At 46.1% G+C, this 16,389-nt stretch overlaps 1 protein-coding gene across 2 annotated transcripts in view; it reads left to right on the top strand.

The window, feature by feature from the left end:
- Positions 1-16,389, top strand: part of LOC139050691 (RNA-binding protein Unr-like) — a 38,912-nt gene that overhangs the window by 683 nt on the left and 21,840 nt on the right. For both annotated transcript variants that reach the window (XM_070527308.1, XM_070527307.1), the window contains exons 2-8: positions 2,331-2,818; positions 5,681-5,800; positions 7,627-7,723; positions 8,501-8,655; positions 9,487-9,798; positions 10,279-10,538; positions 14,396-14,561. In XM_070527308.1, the coding sequence (XP_070383409.1) occupies positions 2,798-2,818; positions 5,681-5,800; positions 7,627-7,723; positions 8,501-8,655; positions 9,487-9,798; positions 10,279-10,538; positions 14,396-14,561 (1,131 nt within the window). In that variant the 5' untranslated portion in view covers positions 2,331-2,797. The remainder of the gene's footprint in view (positions 1-2,330; positions 2,819-5,680; positions 5,801-7,626; positions 7,724-8,500; positions 8,656-9,486; positions 9,799-10,278; positions 10,539-14,395; positions 14,562-16,389) is intronic.

The raw sequence follows: 16,389 nt of genomic DNA, 5'->3' as shown, positions 1-16,389 counted from the left end.
TCTCCGATTTACGTTGTTTCGCACTCGTCACGGCGCTGATTAGTCATTACCGTGCGTGCACCCGTCGTTGCTGTATGCATGCGGTTCCTTGCGATCTCGCGGCGTTTGAGAACTTGCCCTGGGAATTTTATAACAACAACAAAAAAGGCTTGAACTTTGAGGCGATAGTGGCTTGCACTGCTCCTTCGTAGATGCGGAGTTCTCTGGCGGCATGATTTCAGCCTGACGTAGCAACAAGCCGGACGTCCCGATTATCCGCATCAGCGTGATTCCTCGGTTTTAATAGTGGGGGGTCAGCCTGCGAAAATACTCGCGAGTCCTGCCGCTTGTCCGTAAGACTTGTAGTTATCGGGAACTGTAAGGCTGTCGTGACTTTTACCCTCTTTTCCAAACTTTTTTTTTCCTCGAGGCCGTATTGCTTAGTGTGGCTGCGAACATTTTTTCTTGCTTTTTATCTGTTTGCTGTCTTGGAGCTCGTAAGCGGGATTTTATTCGTCGGCATATTTTTCTGCTCCTTACGGTTTTTTTTTCGCAGAAAAAACAGCCATTACGAAGACGGTGTCGGTGCATCGCGATTTTTTTTGCGGGACCATTGCTCCAGCCCAGGGCATTTCACGAACTTTGGCAATCTGATGCCTTAGTGTGCGCATATTGGTATCTCAAAGTTGAAAAAGATGCAGTTTGTTGTTGTAAACAAAAAATACATTTACATAGGCATATCTTTAGTTACAATAACAATCACACTTGTGGGTAATGCTCAATACTATTCTTAAGTTATGGTTCAACGACATTTCCTCGAGCACTGAACAATGCAGTTCATGCATTTGTGTGTGTGTGCTGCTGTTTTGAAGAGTGCCATGCTGCTGCAGCCAAGCTTGTCTGCGCTCTGCTGCCCACCTAGTTCATAAATACTGGTGAATGTAGTGAAACGCCATTGTGTGTCGTACATTCCTTTTGGGGTCCGTCTTAGGTGTTTGCGCTGTAAGTTTATGTTCGGAATGTCAGTGAACTCGGTATTGCTTGTTTAATAGTAGCATTGAAAGCGGTCACGAGGCATGAGGTCATGAGGCATGTGTGAGTTATATAGATACCTGCAGCTACAGTAGGATCCTAATAGCATGAAAATGGTTAATGCAGCTGTCAGTTTGACATGTCAACAAACAAAAAAAAGGTGGGAAGTGACTAAAGATGAAGGCTCGTCAACAGGGGGCAAACAAGGGAAGCCTTAGTTCAGGACGTGTTGCTTAGAAAGGTGCAAGAAGGTGACTTCACAAGGAGAGCATGGCACACAATACCACTATTGACTTAATGAAAAGAAGACATCAGAACAACTAATATTTTTGTGTGTGTGTGCAAGCACATTAAATAGACAGTGCAAACATTGTGGCACGTCTTTTTTTTTTCTAGCTTCATCAGGTGTACATGTTTAAGAAACTTGAATGTGGGGGCCATGTTCTCTGTAAGGCATTCTGTGTTTCGTGCCGATAAAAAGAATGCTCAGTACGGGCCCGGAACTTAAATGCAGAGGCTTTTCTTTGTCAGGGCCCCAAAAGAGACATCCCTCTAATTGAAACATTGAAGGGGGGTTGTGATTAGCTAGTTAGACCAATGTTCATGAATTGATACAGTTAATTACAAGGTTATGCAAAGTGTGAGTGGTCAGACTATTTTCGTTTGCAAGGTTCTGCTGTACAACAGCCACAAGACGTGCGCCTTTATTGAAAGGTGTGTTAATGTGTACTTTAAAAGTTGCAGCAATTCTATGCCATATGCTTTGCACTCATAAAGGGATGATGCTTTGAATATGTGAAGGTTGCAGAATACTCATATTTTAATTTGATAGTAAAGTCAATCTTGAATAGCCATTCTGTTGTTTGTGGCATGATAACACAGGATGAAATTTGATGACGTGTAGCATTAAGACTAGGTGTTATGACGTTGCTCACACACGTGCACAAAAAGCGCTGCAAGCATTTATTTTTGGGTGCACTCACATGCAGTGGCCGCAGTGATTGTAGAAACTGAACAAGCCAATTTCAATTTGTCATTCATTTGTCAGCTGGTAACTCAAAACTAGTTCTAGAAAAAAGTATTGTAAATTATTAAAGTTGCTGTGGCGATGCCAGTACCTTTTCTAGGGTTTAGAAGGTTTGGTCCGTCACTTAATGCAAGAAAATAAGTTATATCTTTTCACTCGGCAACCTTTGATCTTTGAATACACATTTATGTGCCCCTAACGTATCGTAGCCAAGAGTATCTACAGTGTAACTAAATTATTCATGCGCAGCTTGCTTGAGTCTGACGTGCGGCTTTTTTTTTTTTTTTTTCAGCAAAGCTCACCACTAAAATAATTCAAAAATTGAAGCAAAACTCCACCACCGAAAGGCACTCACACGACAGATCTGGTCCGATTGATCCACATTCCACGGAAGGAAAGAAAGTAAACCGATTTCACCCTTCATTAGTCTGAGAAGCTGCCAAAAAAAAAAGAGGAAAAGAACAGGTTAAAAACGCTGCCGCGTCGTCCACAATTGGAAAGCTCATCAAGCAGCAGCAGCATCAGTTGTCGAATTTTCCGGCCAAAAAAAGAAAAAAAAAGCAAGTTTAAACAGTGCTCCAGTTTTTCCATCAAGAAGTTTTCTCTCTCAAAGAAGGAAAGGAAGACGAAGATACGCACTGGCAAGAAGTCCACGAACCAGCATCGTTACAGCATCGTAATCGCTAAGCCGCACAAAGCAAACACCGTTGCCTGTCTTGTCAGCTCCGGCAGGTTCCGCACACACCTCCTGGTGCCATCATGGCCAGCGCTAAGTGGCAGGTGAGTAGGGGGCATCGTCGGGCTTGGTACCATCAAGTGGTACTAGGTGTGGGACATGTGGCACCGCCGAGCGCTACATTTGTGATATGTTAGGTAGATGTAAATGGAAGCTGTAGTGGCCATGGTACCACCAAGTGGTAGTGGTGTACACTGAGTTCAGGCATTATTGTAAGTGGTACTTATTGAGGTACACTGAGTACACATGGGGAGCCAGCATTGTCGGTGGTACCAAAAAGTAGTACTTAGTGTAGGACTTCAGTAGTAACGAGCGGTAGCATTGGATGTTCCATTGATAAAATATGTGGAGGTGGTATTGGTTACGATACCACCGAGTGGTACTATTTGTGGGACGTGTGTTGGATGTGGAACTACTCAGTCATTGTGATACATTTGAGTAGATATAAGTAGACGGTGTTCTATACGGTACCACTGAGTGGCACTTACTGTGGTACACTGAGTAGATATGGTGAGGCGGTATTGTGCCTGGTTCCACTGAAGGGCACTTGTGGTAATGGGGTATAGGTAATGTGGTAGACTGGGTATGTGGAGGCAGTATTGCACATGGTGCCACAATGTGGTACTTACTGTGGGGCTTGAGTTGATCGGAACTGTTATTGGGTGCAGTGTCATTGTGTGGCACATTGAGTAGACGTCGAGGTGGTATTGGGGAAGTGGTACCTAGTGCGGGATATGATCTTCTACACACAGTGCACACAAGGATGGTGGAACCAAGAAAGGGTGCGAAGCACTGTGCCATTCTTTTTTTGTGTTTCGTCCTTGTTTGATCTGTACATAGATCATGGATAACCAGCTTGCCCAAGCCACCAGTCTAGTGTCAGACATTCACTAGGAATGGAAGGGGGGCATTGAACTTGGCACCGAGTGGTACTTAGTGTGGTACTTTGAGTAGGTATAAGTGGGAGCAGTGCTGGGCATGGTAACACCCAGTAATGTCCCTAGATAAGTTTCAAGGCAGTGCCATTCTCCCTTTCCTGCTCCTCTACTCTTCGTAAATAGAATGCCGCTAGCATCTTCCAAATTTGAGACCTCTCAACATGCATGAAAAAGCAAATAGCTTCTAGATTGTGTTGTACCACATTTGTTCTCAATAGTAATTCTGAAACTGCATTCCGTGCAGTAAATCCTTATTCATACATATTTTGGTGTAGACCATGCTGTGTGAAAAAGCCTTGGAGCTTTTTGAGGATGCTAGTGATCAGTGTGGCTGCATAGAAATGCCACTTGATCACACTATGCCAATCACGTACAGGCAATGGCGAGAGCGCATAAGGATGAGGAGGACAGTGATTAGATGGAAAAAATGGTGCTATTTTGAAACTTGTTATTTAGGGACCTTACCAGCCTATGTTACTTAGTGTAGGATGGGGAATTGATATGAGAGGAAATGGTATTTTAAGTAGGCATAAGTTGGGGTGGTCTTGGGCATGGTACCACCAAGTGGTGCGTTCCAAATCGTGGTGAGCTGGTGCAGGAACTTCAGTACTGTGTCACCACCCATTGTTCATTGAAGGAACATAATTTATTGCTACAGTTTAAAGGAGTGCTGAGAAGTATTTCCGAAGCTGTAGAAGTTCTGTTATGCAATAAAAGAATGGAACTAAGCGTGAAAGTTGGGAAACGTAACAGTTGGTCTCGGAAGGCTTGACTGGGTGTCAGCATTATGATAACTTCTTGACACGGAGCAAAGTTGTAAAGTTTTCTGATGTCACGTAGCCATTAGGTCAAGTGCACATTTCTTAACACTGTGCTGGGGTGTGGCCACTGCAGTGATTGCAGGAATGTAATGGCTCCATGCATCATTGTGTATCCTCCTCCTGAGTACTGAAACTGGTTTGTAGAAACATTATATAGTAAATAATACACAATTCTCTAATGTTTGTCATTGTTTCTTCGAGGGTTTATTTAGGCTTGCATATTTATTAACAAGAAAAAAGTGACGAGTCGAAAATTTCATTTCAGTACCTTTTTTTTTTTAAAGGTTTGGGACTGTAATGTGGCCTGTGGCATTTTGATGTTCAGTTGGACACGCTCAAATTCCTCCATGTTGTCAAATCTCGCTGTGTTTGCGATTTGAATTGATCGGAGAGGGCTGTAACTGCCCTGCGGGCCAGCCAGGGCTGACAACACTGTGAATTTGGCAGTGCAGCGCACATTGGACTGTGTCTGGAATCGGCAAACTTTGTCTGGTGGGATTGATCTGTTGCAGCTTTTGCTGCAACATTCTTGTTATGCCACTTCTTGCCATGCTTAAAATCGCACATTAGTCACGGCGGTAGAAAGACGCAACCGTGATTCTGCCTGCGATGCTTCGGCGCTATTCTGGACTCTTGTATTCGACCACATTTCGAAATTCTGCCGTGTTTTAGTGTTGAGCCAACTGTACAGGACGTAGCTGCCCTGTAAGGCAATCGGGTATAACATGACGGAGTTTGAGTGTTCGTGAGCTCTGATCTTGGACGATCACATTCTAGAGATTTCACAGGACTAATGCCAGATGCACCAGTGCCCACTAGCAACGGAATTCTTGGTACAGTACCAAGCTGACCGCCCTATCATTGTCGGTCAGGAATACTGTCACTCGCCAACACACACATCTTCTGCTAGTCGCAGGAAGTCTCGGGAAAGTAGAAGCATCCCTGAAAATGATTCTTTGAGAAGATCGCTCCGGAATAGCACCCTGTGCCTAGTAAGATTGTTTTGTTTGAGGATTTTGCTTTGACATGATTGTTTTACCTTGCCCCATTTCCGAGCTGTACCGAAGCTGCACATTATTCCAGTGTCGAAAGGAAAGAACTGTGATTCTGCTTTGTGACGCTTCCTCGATCTCTGCATGCTCTGCAGGCGTCTGGCGCTCAGCAGGGGGAAGACGAAGCCGGAGACCAAGCGTCATCCGGTTCCCCCAGGCAAAACGGAAAGCAAGGGAACGCGCATAGGGAGGCCGGCATTGTTGAAAAACTCCTGGTAAGCTCTTGTGTGCCTCCTTGTGATTGATGTGGACCTTATTACTCCAATACCCTGGTCACTTGCACACATTACAAGAGCGTTCAAACCGAAGGCATCGGAAATCTGCAAGCCCCGTCTGCTTGCTCCCATTGCAATTCCATGAGCTAGCAACGTGTTACATCTCGAATCTTGTCTGCTGCTTTTTTTGCCGTGGCGGATGTTGCGAACAATTCGAGCCAGCAGCAGGGCCGCGCAGACTGCATTCCTGTTGCCAGGGTGACGTGCGTCACTTTTGCTTGACCCCACTCGATTTCTTCGTGCAAGTCATGTCCTTATCGCCGTAAGGCAGCAGCTAGCACACAGTGACAGAAGAAACTTAAGATAACCAGCCAGCTCTTGAAATGCTGTCTTGAAAACACGCGAGGTGTGCTGCTCGCTGCAGCCAAGATGTGCACAAAACAAATGCGTCACTTATTTAAATTTGCGTCAGTCAATAGGAGTACTCGATGTATGCCACGTGACTGCTGTACTGCTGTAAAGAATTGCAATGCTAGTTATCCCTTTTCGCACTTGCTTTTGTTGCTTTTATTACTGCATGGGTAAATACAGTGTTGTGACTGTCTGAATCTGCGTCAACAGAATGCCGCACTTGCGGGATCAGCTGTACTATCTCGAAGCCTGATTTTTGAAGACAACACACTAAGAAAGTCAATATTTTTTTTTCAAATTCTACTGTGTATTTCTTTTGAATAATTGTCCATGAGATAAAAAGTGGTTTAGGATTGAAAAAGAAAAATTAATTAAAAATTTAAAATTTGGATTAAGTCGGCCACGTCATTGCCACATGCCCCCTTTAATTCTGAATTTTAAACGTTTTCGGCTAATATGAATTTCAGGCGCTTCAAACTTTTACGCTGTCCCAAGAGATTCGTATCATCGAGATTCCGCTGTTATAGTGCATAGTGGTACTTAGCATGCCGGACTCAAATGGAACCATGCATGAGTATGCAGGATGTTCAGTGCAGTGTTCAACCACAGTGCACTCACGGTGATTTTGTCTGTGCCCCACTAGTGCATACCTGCCAACTCTCCCATATATTCCTTAAAGTTTAGGAATTCTGTCCCAATCTACGATCTTATGAATGTTTTGTAAAGTTTGACGAAAAGTACTCTTTGTTGGAAAGTTTCGCTTGTTGGTATCCAGCTGTATCCTTCAAGCCTTTGACGTCGGAAGTCCACTTTGGGGATACCTGCTTCGAACAACTTTATAGTCATTCGAGTTCCTGAAGCAGGCGAAATCAGCAACAACAAAGTGGCCGAAAACATTGTAGTGTGTTGCTTGTCAATTTGTGCTGTTCCAAGTTTGCTGCTGTTGGTGCGCCAAGTCTAAAGGTAGAATGTCATTAATACACGGCGTATATATCCCACGAAAGGTGGGTGCTTAAGGCAAACAAAATAAAACTGTGCTATTGCCCCCTCCTATTTTCCTTCCCGTTTCGTGCAGCATTCGTGGGTTATTTACCAATTTTAATATTCACAGGTTGGCAGGTATGCTAGAAGGGAACTGACAAAAGCTAGTTGGTAAGCGCAAACGTGTACACCGGGGATGAAGGGTTAACGCTTGGGTCAGGAGTCAATGTTGACTCTATACATAAAAAATATGTGATGCTACCATATTTACTCACATAATGACAGCACCCTTCCAACATTGGCCATCAAACATTAGAATTCTTTTTGCTCTGTAAAGATGCGCAGCACTGTCTGCTGAGCATTTGTGGTGCCGTCTTGTGGCAGTACAGTGACGTGAACCCTACGGTACTTATCTTGCTTTGGCTTGGCTGCAGCACTCGTATGGATTCATCCGGTGCTGCGAGCGGTCGGCGAGACTGTTCTTCCACTACAGCCAGTTCACGGGAAACATTGAGCACCTGCGCATAGGAGGTGAGTCACCGCTGAGGAATTCAGGGGCTGTATGTTGTCCCCTATTCAGCACCCCTCGTAATGCCCCACAGTGTAATAAGCTGGGATTGGCCTCTTGCCATGGTTGAAGATGCAAAATGAACAGAACCGGAGCAAAAGTATTATGAAACCAGATATACCCTGACCAGATGTCATACCCATGCCGTGTGCAAGAGATTAGGCAGAAAATAAGCAACAGAGTGACCACGCTGAGGAACCTTACTGAGTCAGTAACACGGCAAGCCTCTGCTTTAATGTGTTTGCCAAATAGAGAACAAAGAGTAAAACACGGCTCCTGATTTAATTAATAAGCTCAAAGTTTGGACAGCTTAGTATACATTTCTAGCCTCTCTTTTAGTACAGGCACCATATACGCTTCTCGCACCATTTCGACGAGGTGTAATGCGCTCTGAAAACACTCGCGTGTCCTCTGAAGCTGTGAGCAAAGCTTCGTGTTGTCCACCCAGTCTCCGCCTACGACACCTGCCAAAGCACAGGGTCTCTGAGCCGTACTAGGCACCATGCACATCCATTGTAAACACCGAGGCAGCTGAGGCAATAAATGGACTTGTCACCATGTGATCAAACATGGCTGCACCCACGGGATGACTGTGGAAAGGGTCTATAGTCTACCAGGAAAAACAAATGACAAATCAGGGTTGTCGGTTGCCCTTCCTTTATGCTTTAGGCTTGCTGGAATACGCGGTTGAGTGTGTTGTGCTTGTCACACTGGTCAATCCTGTACCTCTCGTTGCCCAGACCCGGTGGAGTTCGAGATGACCAATGACCGAAAATCGGGAAAGCCCGTAGCCAGCGCCGTGGTTAAGATATCGTCCGAGGCCCTGTCCAGCGAGGTGCTTAGCGATGAGGTGGCAACGGGCTTCATCACGACCGAAGCCAAGGACGGTGCCGAGGTGAGTGACAAAGCATCTCCTTAGCTGTTAAATTTTGCTGCAATTCTGGGTGAGTTCCAGTACTTTCTATGGATGGCTAAATAGATAACAAAGCAGATAGTGGCCACCTTAAGCGGACACTAAACAGAAGCATGAGTTATTTTTGCTAATAAATTGCACTTTCAACAATAATAAAGAAGCCACTGTTGCCATGAGAGAAGAGAATGGGTAGCAACGAGAGAAGAAATTGGGTAGGGGGGCCTTATAAGTGCCTGCAGCAGCTTGCCGTGATGGCATAGATTTTGACGCCGTCTGCTTGGGCGTCATTAAATTTTTTTTGAAACATGGACAACATTTTAATATTCTAAAGTCTAAGCTTGGCAAGTTTCAAGAACTTCCACTGAGCCACAAGAGCCCATATGTAAAAGAGAAAAAAACCTTGAAATTCGTGGTGCTTACCCTGACGTACCACCGCTGTGATTTTAGTATGAAATTGGAAAAAAAGTAATGTTGGCCTTCATTTCTTCTAATGATAAACCTTCTATATCAAGGTTTAAAAAATTGGGGTCCTGAAGGAATATATTTCATCTGCTTAAACTGATTTAGTGTTTCTCGTTGAGTGTCAAAATTTATTGTCAAAATTTAGTGTCAAAGATAGTCAAAATTTATATAGAGCTCTCGACTACAGCGTCTCTCATAGCCACCATGTTAGTGCAAGGAACTAAACCCTAACACTGAAGGAGTTACTGGAAACTAATCGGGGAGTGAGTCACCGACTGTGCTGCAGGAAAGTGCAGCAAAATCAAGAAGACCAAAGGTGTACATCTGCCTCGTTTTCTCATGTGCGCCCAGGGCCGAGTGGCATATGAGAGTCGCGGCGAGTGCTTCTTCCTGCCATACACGGAGGAGGACGTCGAGGAGGGCTACACGCTGCAGCAGAACGACAGTGTGCGGTTCTATCTGGCCACCTGCAAGGAGACGGGCGCACCCTGTGCCAAGCGCGTGCGCCCCGAGAATGCCCCCGCCAAGGGCACTCCAGAAGCAGCCCGGGGGGCACGCAAGAGCCTGCCGTCACCGTCGCCGTCTGGACAGCGCAAGCAGGGCGTCGTCTGCGCCCTCAAGGACACGTTTGGCTTTATCGAAAGGGGAGACGTCGTCAAGGAGGTAAGGCTGTGACTCCTTGTTGCCCGAAAGCATTACTCAGACCAGGAGCGATATTCTCGGAGCGATATTCTCGGAGCGATCACTCTTGGGGACACAATCACTGATGTAATGCCCAAAGTATCATACGTGCTACGCTGAGTTTGATACTACTAAATCCTTATTTAAGCTCGAGAAACTTGATGCATAGCTTTTAGCAATGCTGTTCCTTTCTATATATATATATATATATATATATATATATGCACATTGGAGCAAGTTTTCCTATTGGAGATAGTACAGCAAATCAATTAGTAATTAAGTTATAAATTAAGTAGCATTTCCTTGTATTGGTTTTTGTACAGATATACTCTCCATGCCCAAAAATAAAAGTTAACAAGCTGTTTTAGCTTACCTTGATGGGGAACTTTATTTGCGACACAGAGAAGCCATGTTGTGTTCCAATGTCAAGTGTGTTGCCTCGCGTTGTTCCCACTTTGCCAGATCTTCTTTCACTCGAGCGAGTGCGGCGACTTTCGGGCCCTATCGCTGGGCGAGGACGTCGAGTTCACTGTGCAACTACGCAATGGCAAGGAAGTGGCATGCAACATCACACGCCTGGCGCCCGGCACAGTGGTCTTCGAGGACGTCGACCCTGAGCTGCTCCAGGGCCGTGTGACAGTCGTGGCCGACAGGGGTCGGCCGTCACAGGCAGCCGCCGCTGATCCTCTGCCGGGACGCATTGTCTACACACAGGGCGAGGAGTGAGTGTTGAAGAAGGATCTGATATTTTTGCTTTGGTTGGCATGGGGCGTGAGAGAAAGCAACTACGTTAGGCTCTCTTTTGGAGAAGCTCGTGCGGGTTTTCGCTCATACGTTATACTACTCTTGTATGGATGAGTATTTTTCTCTTTTGTGACTTGATGAGCTTACGCAAGCACTACTGGTGTGCTTTGAATGTATGGTGCGAAAACAGTAGAATCCCACTGAGATATATTTCATTTAAGGGACCGCGGCAAAAGAATCTATGCTCTGCAAACTGCAACATCCAATAATGCTGGCCCTTGTTGCACTACTGATGAGACTGAAGGCTGTTCTCACCCAAAACCTTGTATGAAGGAAACAAATTACAGTCAACTTTTAGTAATTTGACCCTGATGGGACCGACGAAATTCATGGAATTATCCGGTGGGTAATTAAACAGTGCAGAAAAAAAGCTCAGAACATGCTGTGAAGCGTTCCGAGCTGGGTGGTCGAATGCCCCGGAGACCCACCTACAGGCTTGCGAGGGGGGATACGCAGAGACCCTGAACTTACATAGAGGAACTAGAATTAGATATCCGCCACCACACAAAGACCTCTCAAAGGAGGAAGCGACCAGCTGGCGCAGACTACAGACAAACTCCTTCCCCAACTTACACGTGCTCAATAAGATGTTTCCGACACAATACAGGGCCACCTGCCCTTGGTGCGGTGCCAAACCTACACTTTACCACATCACCTGGGAGTGCGAACGCAACAAAGCATTCCACAAACACGAACACCCGAGTGCGGAGCAATGGGAGAGTCGGCTCACCAGCAGCGAGCTCACGGCCCAAAGGGCCCTAGTGCAGCACGCGAACGATGCAGCGCGACTCAGTGGAGCCCTGGAATAGGGGCCCACCCTTGCTGAAGAGAAGTCTCCAGTCGCCAGCGCCAAGAAGATGAAGACGACGGAGACCTCATAACCGCGAAACTCTCGAAAGACTCAAAAGTTTTCCCTCCCTCCCTCAGAACATGCTGATTCATTTGGCAGTATTTGCCGGATTCCAACGGGCCTGAATCAAATGTGTGCCCACTTACAATGTGTCCAAAATAGGTGACTAATATAGAGATAATATTAAAGCTCCTAAACGAAGGCAAAGCCGAAAGGATTTTTTTTTTTTTTTTGGGAAGAATGGGCAAGGATATGTCTTGCACAGTGGCAGCCAGTTTACTAAAGTTAGCTTTGCCGCACGGTTGTATATAAAGTCAGCTTCATTGCAATACAGCAACGTTATGTTGCAAAGCATACCACCACTGTGAACGCAGTTTTCCGCCCAATTTTCTTTGCAAAAAAGGGGTGCGCATTAGAATCGGGTTAACACCATGATCCAGACATAGGCAAGCTACTGTTATTGCTTAAAATCTTTGTAGGGCACACCAAAAATAAATGTTTCCGATGGAATAAAACTTGAATATATTCACTGTCCCCTAACCTCTGCCCAGACAGACTCTGCCAATAAAGGAGCTGCTACAGTTGAGCCCAATTATAATGATCCCAGATGCAACGATCTGTCGGTTATAACGACTGCATTTCAGTGCATTTACAATTTTCGGACCCTTCCTATGGAAACTGCCTCCAGATATAACGAACATTTTTTAAATCGTCGTACTGCTATCACGAACGTATCGAACCCAGTCATGGCAAAAAAAGGGCACACGTGAAGTGCCAAAGCGCGGAAGCACAACAAAACTGGGCGCTCCGCTCCAGTCCAAATTGCTATGATGATACCGCCTGCAAGATGAGTGAGCAGCCACCTCGCGCCAATTTCGGAAGCTGCGAAGGTCACGAATGGTAGCGCGTTTTCAAGGCACGCCTTCATTGTGGAGGCAGGCCACACGCATCGTAAACAGCAGGGCGCTAGGCGTGCGCCAGTGCAGTGACGGCATGACTCACGTTTTTGTGCAATTGTCCATTTAGCACCATGTGCATTGTGCCTGATTCAACCATTTGGAACGACCGTCTATGTCCTTCCACCACGCGAACAACGGCCACTCAAGCGTACCTGTCAACGCGGCCAGAGCCGGCGAGAACGCTGCAGCACGCGCTGCCACCACACAGTGCTTGCAAAGGATCGGCGGTTACTACACCATTATCAAAAGATCCCGGTTGGGTGCCAGTTAACTTACGTATTGCCGATTAGTGATAACGGTTTGCGTTGACATCTTATCTTTCAAACGTCTAATTTCTGTCGCCCAAAGCAACATAGATAACTTATGTTGAATTCCAATGGCGGAGTCGGAGCAAGCTTTTCTGCTCGTTTCGGAGCAAGTTTGTTCCAATGGCAGAGTGAGGGCGGGAGTAAGGTGCTCCAATGAGAGAGTCTGAGGGGATTCAAAGCGGGAGTCACTCCATGGAGCAGAAAAAGATGCTCTATCAAAATCGGCGGAGTGGACCGGAACTCTGCGTGACGCATTTCCTTTACCATGTTTTTCTGCTGGGAGGCGCCACTGGTCACGACACACGAGGAAGCAAAAGCTGCTGCACGCTTGGCGAGATATCCATTCCGCACTTTAAAAAAAAAAAAAAACAGGTGAACGGCGCTGAAGAGACAAGTGACCGGTGCGGCGGTGCTGGGAGCAAACAGTGGAAGGAAATGACAACACGCAAGGTATGCTGGGTAATTGGTGATAGAACTTCCGCTTCCACCTTGCTCTGGTCGCGCAGGTTGTGTTCCACTCACGGATCTGGAGGCGTTGCTCTGCGCCAGAGTCGAGTGCTTGCTTGTAGAGTCCGTCGGCTGCTCCGACTCCGCCATTGGAATTCAATATTAATTTTACAGCTCTTGCGTGGCTGATGCGCAGTCGTAATGCCGATTCCACGATGTCCGAGACTTTCACAGGACGGCGGCATGCTGCAGTAGTTTCCAAAGTTTACGCTTCTGGCCGACTGAAATACTTCACTCGTGTGCAGAATACAGGCATGTCCCGCTGGTAGTAAAATGTATCACGAGATCTCGAATAAAAAATGGCTGCTGCACTTGCAGTTTCGAAATGATAGGCGATCGGAACCGGCCGCTGGTTTGAAACAACTGCACGATGACTGATTTCGTTCTTTGGATGGACGTTTCTAATGGAAGTTTGCAGTTAGGTGTGGGAATGCACCGGGAACAAAAATGACATTAAAAATTTGGTTTTTGGACCAAAGTGCTGCCAAATTGGTTATAAACGGGTTAGTCTGTATTGGAGTCACCATATAGGGTTCGGGTGCGTGCACGTTGACTTGTCAAGTTCGAATTTTCCAGTGAAGGTGGAATTTAAAATCCAAATGAAGTTTGGGCTTATAGAAATGCGTGAGTGCCGACCAGGACCTTCGTTCGAGACCAAATTAATGGAAGTCAACTGTATTAAAATCTTGCTTCGTAAAGCTAGTTATCGCTGCCCGATGGTTCAGTTGAAGTTTAAAAAGCTTTTTAGGGTAGTCGTAGCTGTAGCTTCTTTTAGTGCTTAATTTGAATCTTTGATAATAAGAGCCTCTATTCAAGCACTCGCAGCCCTATTTGAGTTTACACGCAGCCTTGTACATTGAAGGAATGTATCAAAGGTCAGGAGACAGTATCGCAAATGTTGGTGTGGATCGACTTCACGTCCCTTCATCTACTTCCCAAGACTTCATGAGTAGTGTTGAGATTGGCGACAGGCGACAATCTGAACACAGTGATGGTGATCTTTCTCTGCCACATGACAGGTTCTCCAAAGTGACCATTTTCAGTGGTAATGTAAAACTGAGAATGTATCAACAAGGTTCCTTGTTATTTTGCCAGAGAACTGCATGCCTGCCTTTCATTCACTCATTCGTTGCGCACTGTTGTGTCTGCAGAGAACTGGAGATGCCTTATGGTGAACGCGACCCAAAGTGCGAGTACTCCCTCCAAGTCGGCGACCAAGTCCAGTTCAGCATCGCCACCGACCGCCGGGACGGCCTCCAGCGGGCCACCAACATTGAATTGCTCGACCAGACGTTTGCCAACGAGTCTCGACAAGTGGTGAGCCTTCCTGGACTGTGCCGTTTTGTTACCAAATGGCATCGGTCTTGCTGTCTGTCCTTTAAACCATGAATTGAAAGAGCTCTGTGGATTCACATATGTTGTACTTGGCACGCAGGAGCAACTTTTAAATGTTTGTTCTTACTGAGCAGCTAGCAAAGCACCATTGTTGGGTGCAGTGTTACAGAAGAGAGGTCTCTTGTCATAAGCTTTTGATATTCATCAGCCTGGCATACCAGAAGTAGTGAACGAAGCGCTGCAGACGTTTTAGTTGTGCATAGCTTCATGTGATCCCATCAGAACTTTCTAGCTAATACAGGCTTCTAGAAAGCTCCATTCTGATGACCTTTGGCTACAACAGTAGTACCAGGGGGGAGGCAGTCATTCTTTTAATACAGTTGAACCTGTTTATTTTGAACTCTGTAGTTCTGCGAAAAGTGATCATTGTATCAGTAGATCGTTAGATGTGGACTCAGCCTTCAAAACATAAAAAAATTGACGACAGTGTAGCTCGTGTTGGCAGTTACAATTCAACGCCACTTTGGTCCAAAAGTCGCATTTTTAGTCTCGTCATTTCTGTTCCGGACATGTGTCCAGCTGCAAGTTTCTGTTAAAAACTTTATCTAAAGAACGAAATGGGGCACCATAGCTCTTTTAAAATGGCGCCTGCCTGGTTCCGGTTCCGTTCCTGGTTCCGACTACGAGCGCAGCTGCCAGCATTTTTTTTTTTTTCGAAAGCTTCTGATATATTTTACTGTCAGCAAGACACAAGTGGATTCTGCATGCAATAGTGAAGCGTTTTAGTTGGCTGGAAGCAAAAGCTGCTGTGGTGGCTGCAGCATCAGCGGTAACTGGAAGTTAGGTTTTGTATGTTGCTTCGGTTGAAAAAGTATGAAGCTGCAAAGCTAGCTCCGGGCCGTCCAGACGGCTCACGAAAGGGCGGAGGCTCACAGGCTTCCCTTCCCAACGTGAGTGCGGCCCACGACCCCTGCCGACCACTAAACCAAGAGTGGGTGAGGAGGTGTTCCTCGGGACTCAATAAAGTTATTTCCTCCTGCAAAACTAGAATGCCATTGTGAACGCTCATCAGGGATTATGTGAACAAAGCGTCCACGAACCGCAATCTCCCAGTAACGGCATAGTAACTGCCAGCTCTTAGCAGTTTTGCGTGAAATTGGCGCGTTGTACTGTGTTCACATGGACTCTGGCCACGTTGATGTTCACAGCAACGATAAACAAGCAGCGCTTGAGGGGCTATTAGCCCAGATTGGTTCAAATAATTGAAGTAAGGCGTATAGCACAAGCTACTGCAGAGAGAACTGTGCAGAAATGACAGTGGAACTGTTGTGCCCTCCGAAATGGCACACGGAGTTGCACGGAGAACTGCGCAAAAACTAGAGTGCCGCCGTCTTCGCACCTGAGATAGCACCAGTGCCATCATCTCTGAGGCCACAGCCGCCATACTGCCTCACCCAGAAAGCTTGCTGGAGATGTGCCTTGAAAGCATGCGTGGTTACCCTGGCATGGTTGAAAGCGAGTGGGTTTTCTCGTGGCATCTGAGATCCACATGCAGCACTTGCTCATCTCGGTGCCCGTATTTCCGTCGCAGTTAGAATGAAGTGGCAGATGCACTGCTCCGCTTCGGAACTTTGTGTGCACTCTCCTTTCACTGCAGTGGTTTTGAAGGGCTCGTAGTAATGCGACGCTGTTGAAAAGGTTTATTATATCTGGGTGCAGTTTCAGTGGGCAGGGTCGGAAAATCGCAAATGCAGTGAAATGTGGTCGTCATAACCGATAAATCAATATAAGTGGAATTTACTGTACCTTT

Source organism: Dermacentor albipictus, chromosome 10, assembly GCF_038994185.2.
Source record: "Dermacentor albipictus isolate Rhodes 1998 colony chromosome 10, USDA_Dalb.pri_finalv2, whole genome shotgun sequence".
Taxonomy (NCBI): domain Eukaryota; kingdom Metazoa; phylum Arthropoda; class Arachnida; order Ixodida; family Ixodidae; genus Dermacentor; species Dermacentor albipictus.
Note: the sequence above shows the minus strand (reverse complement) of the source record. Positions and strands in the feature narration are given on the sequence as shown.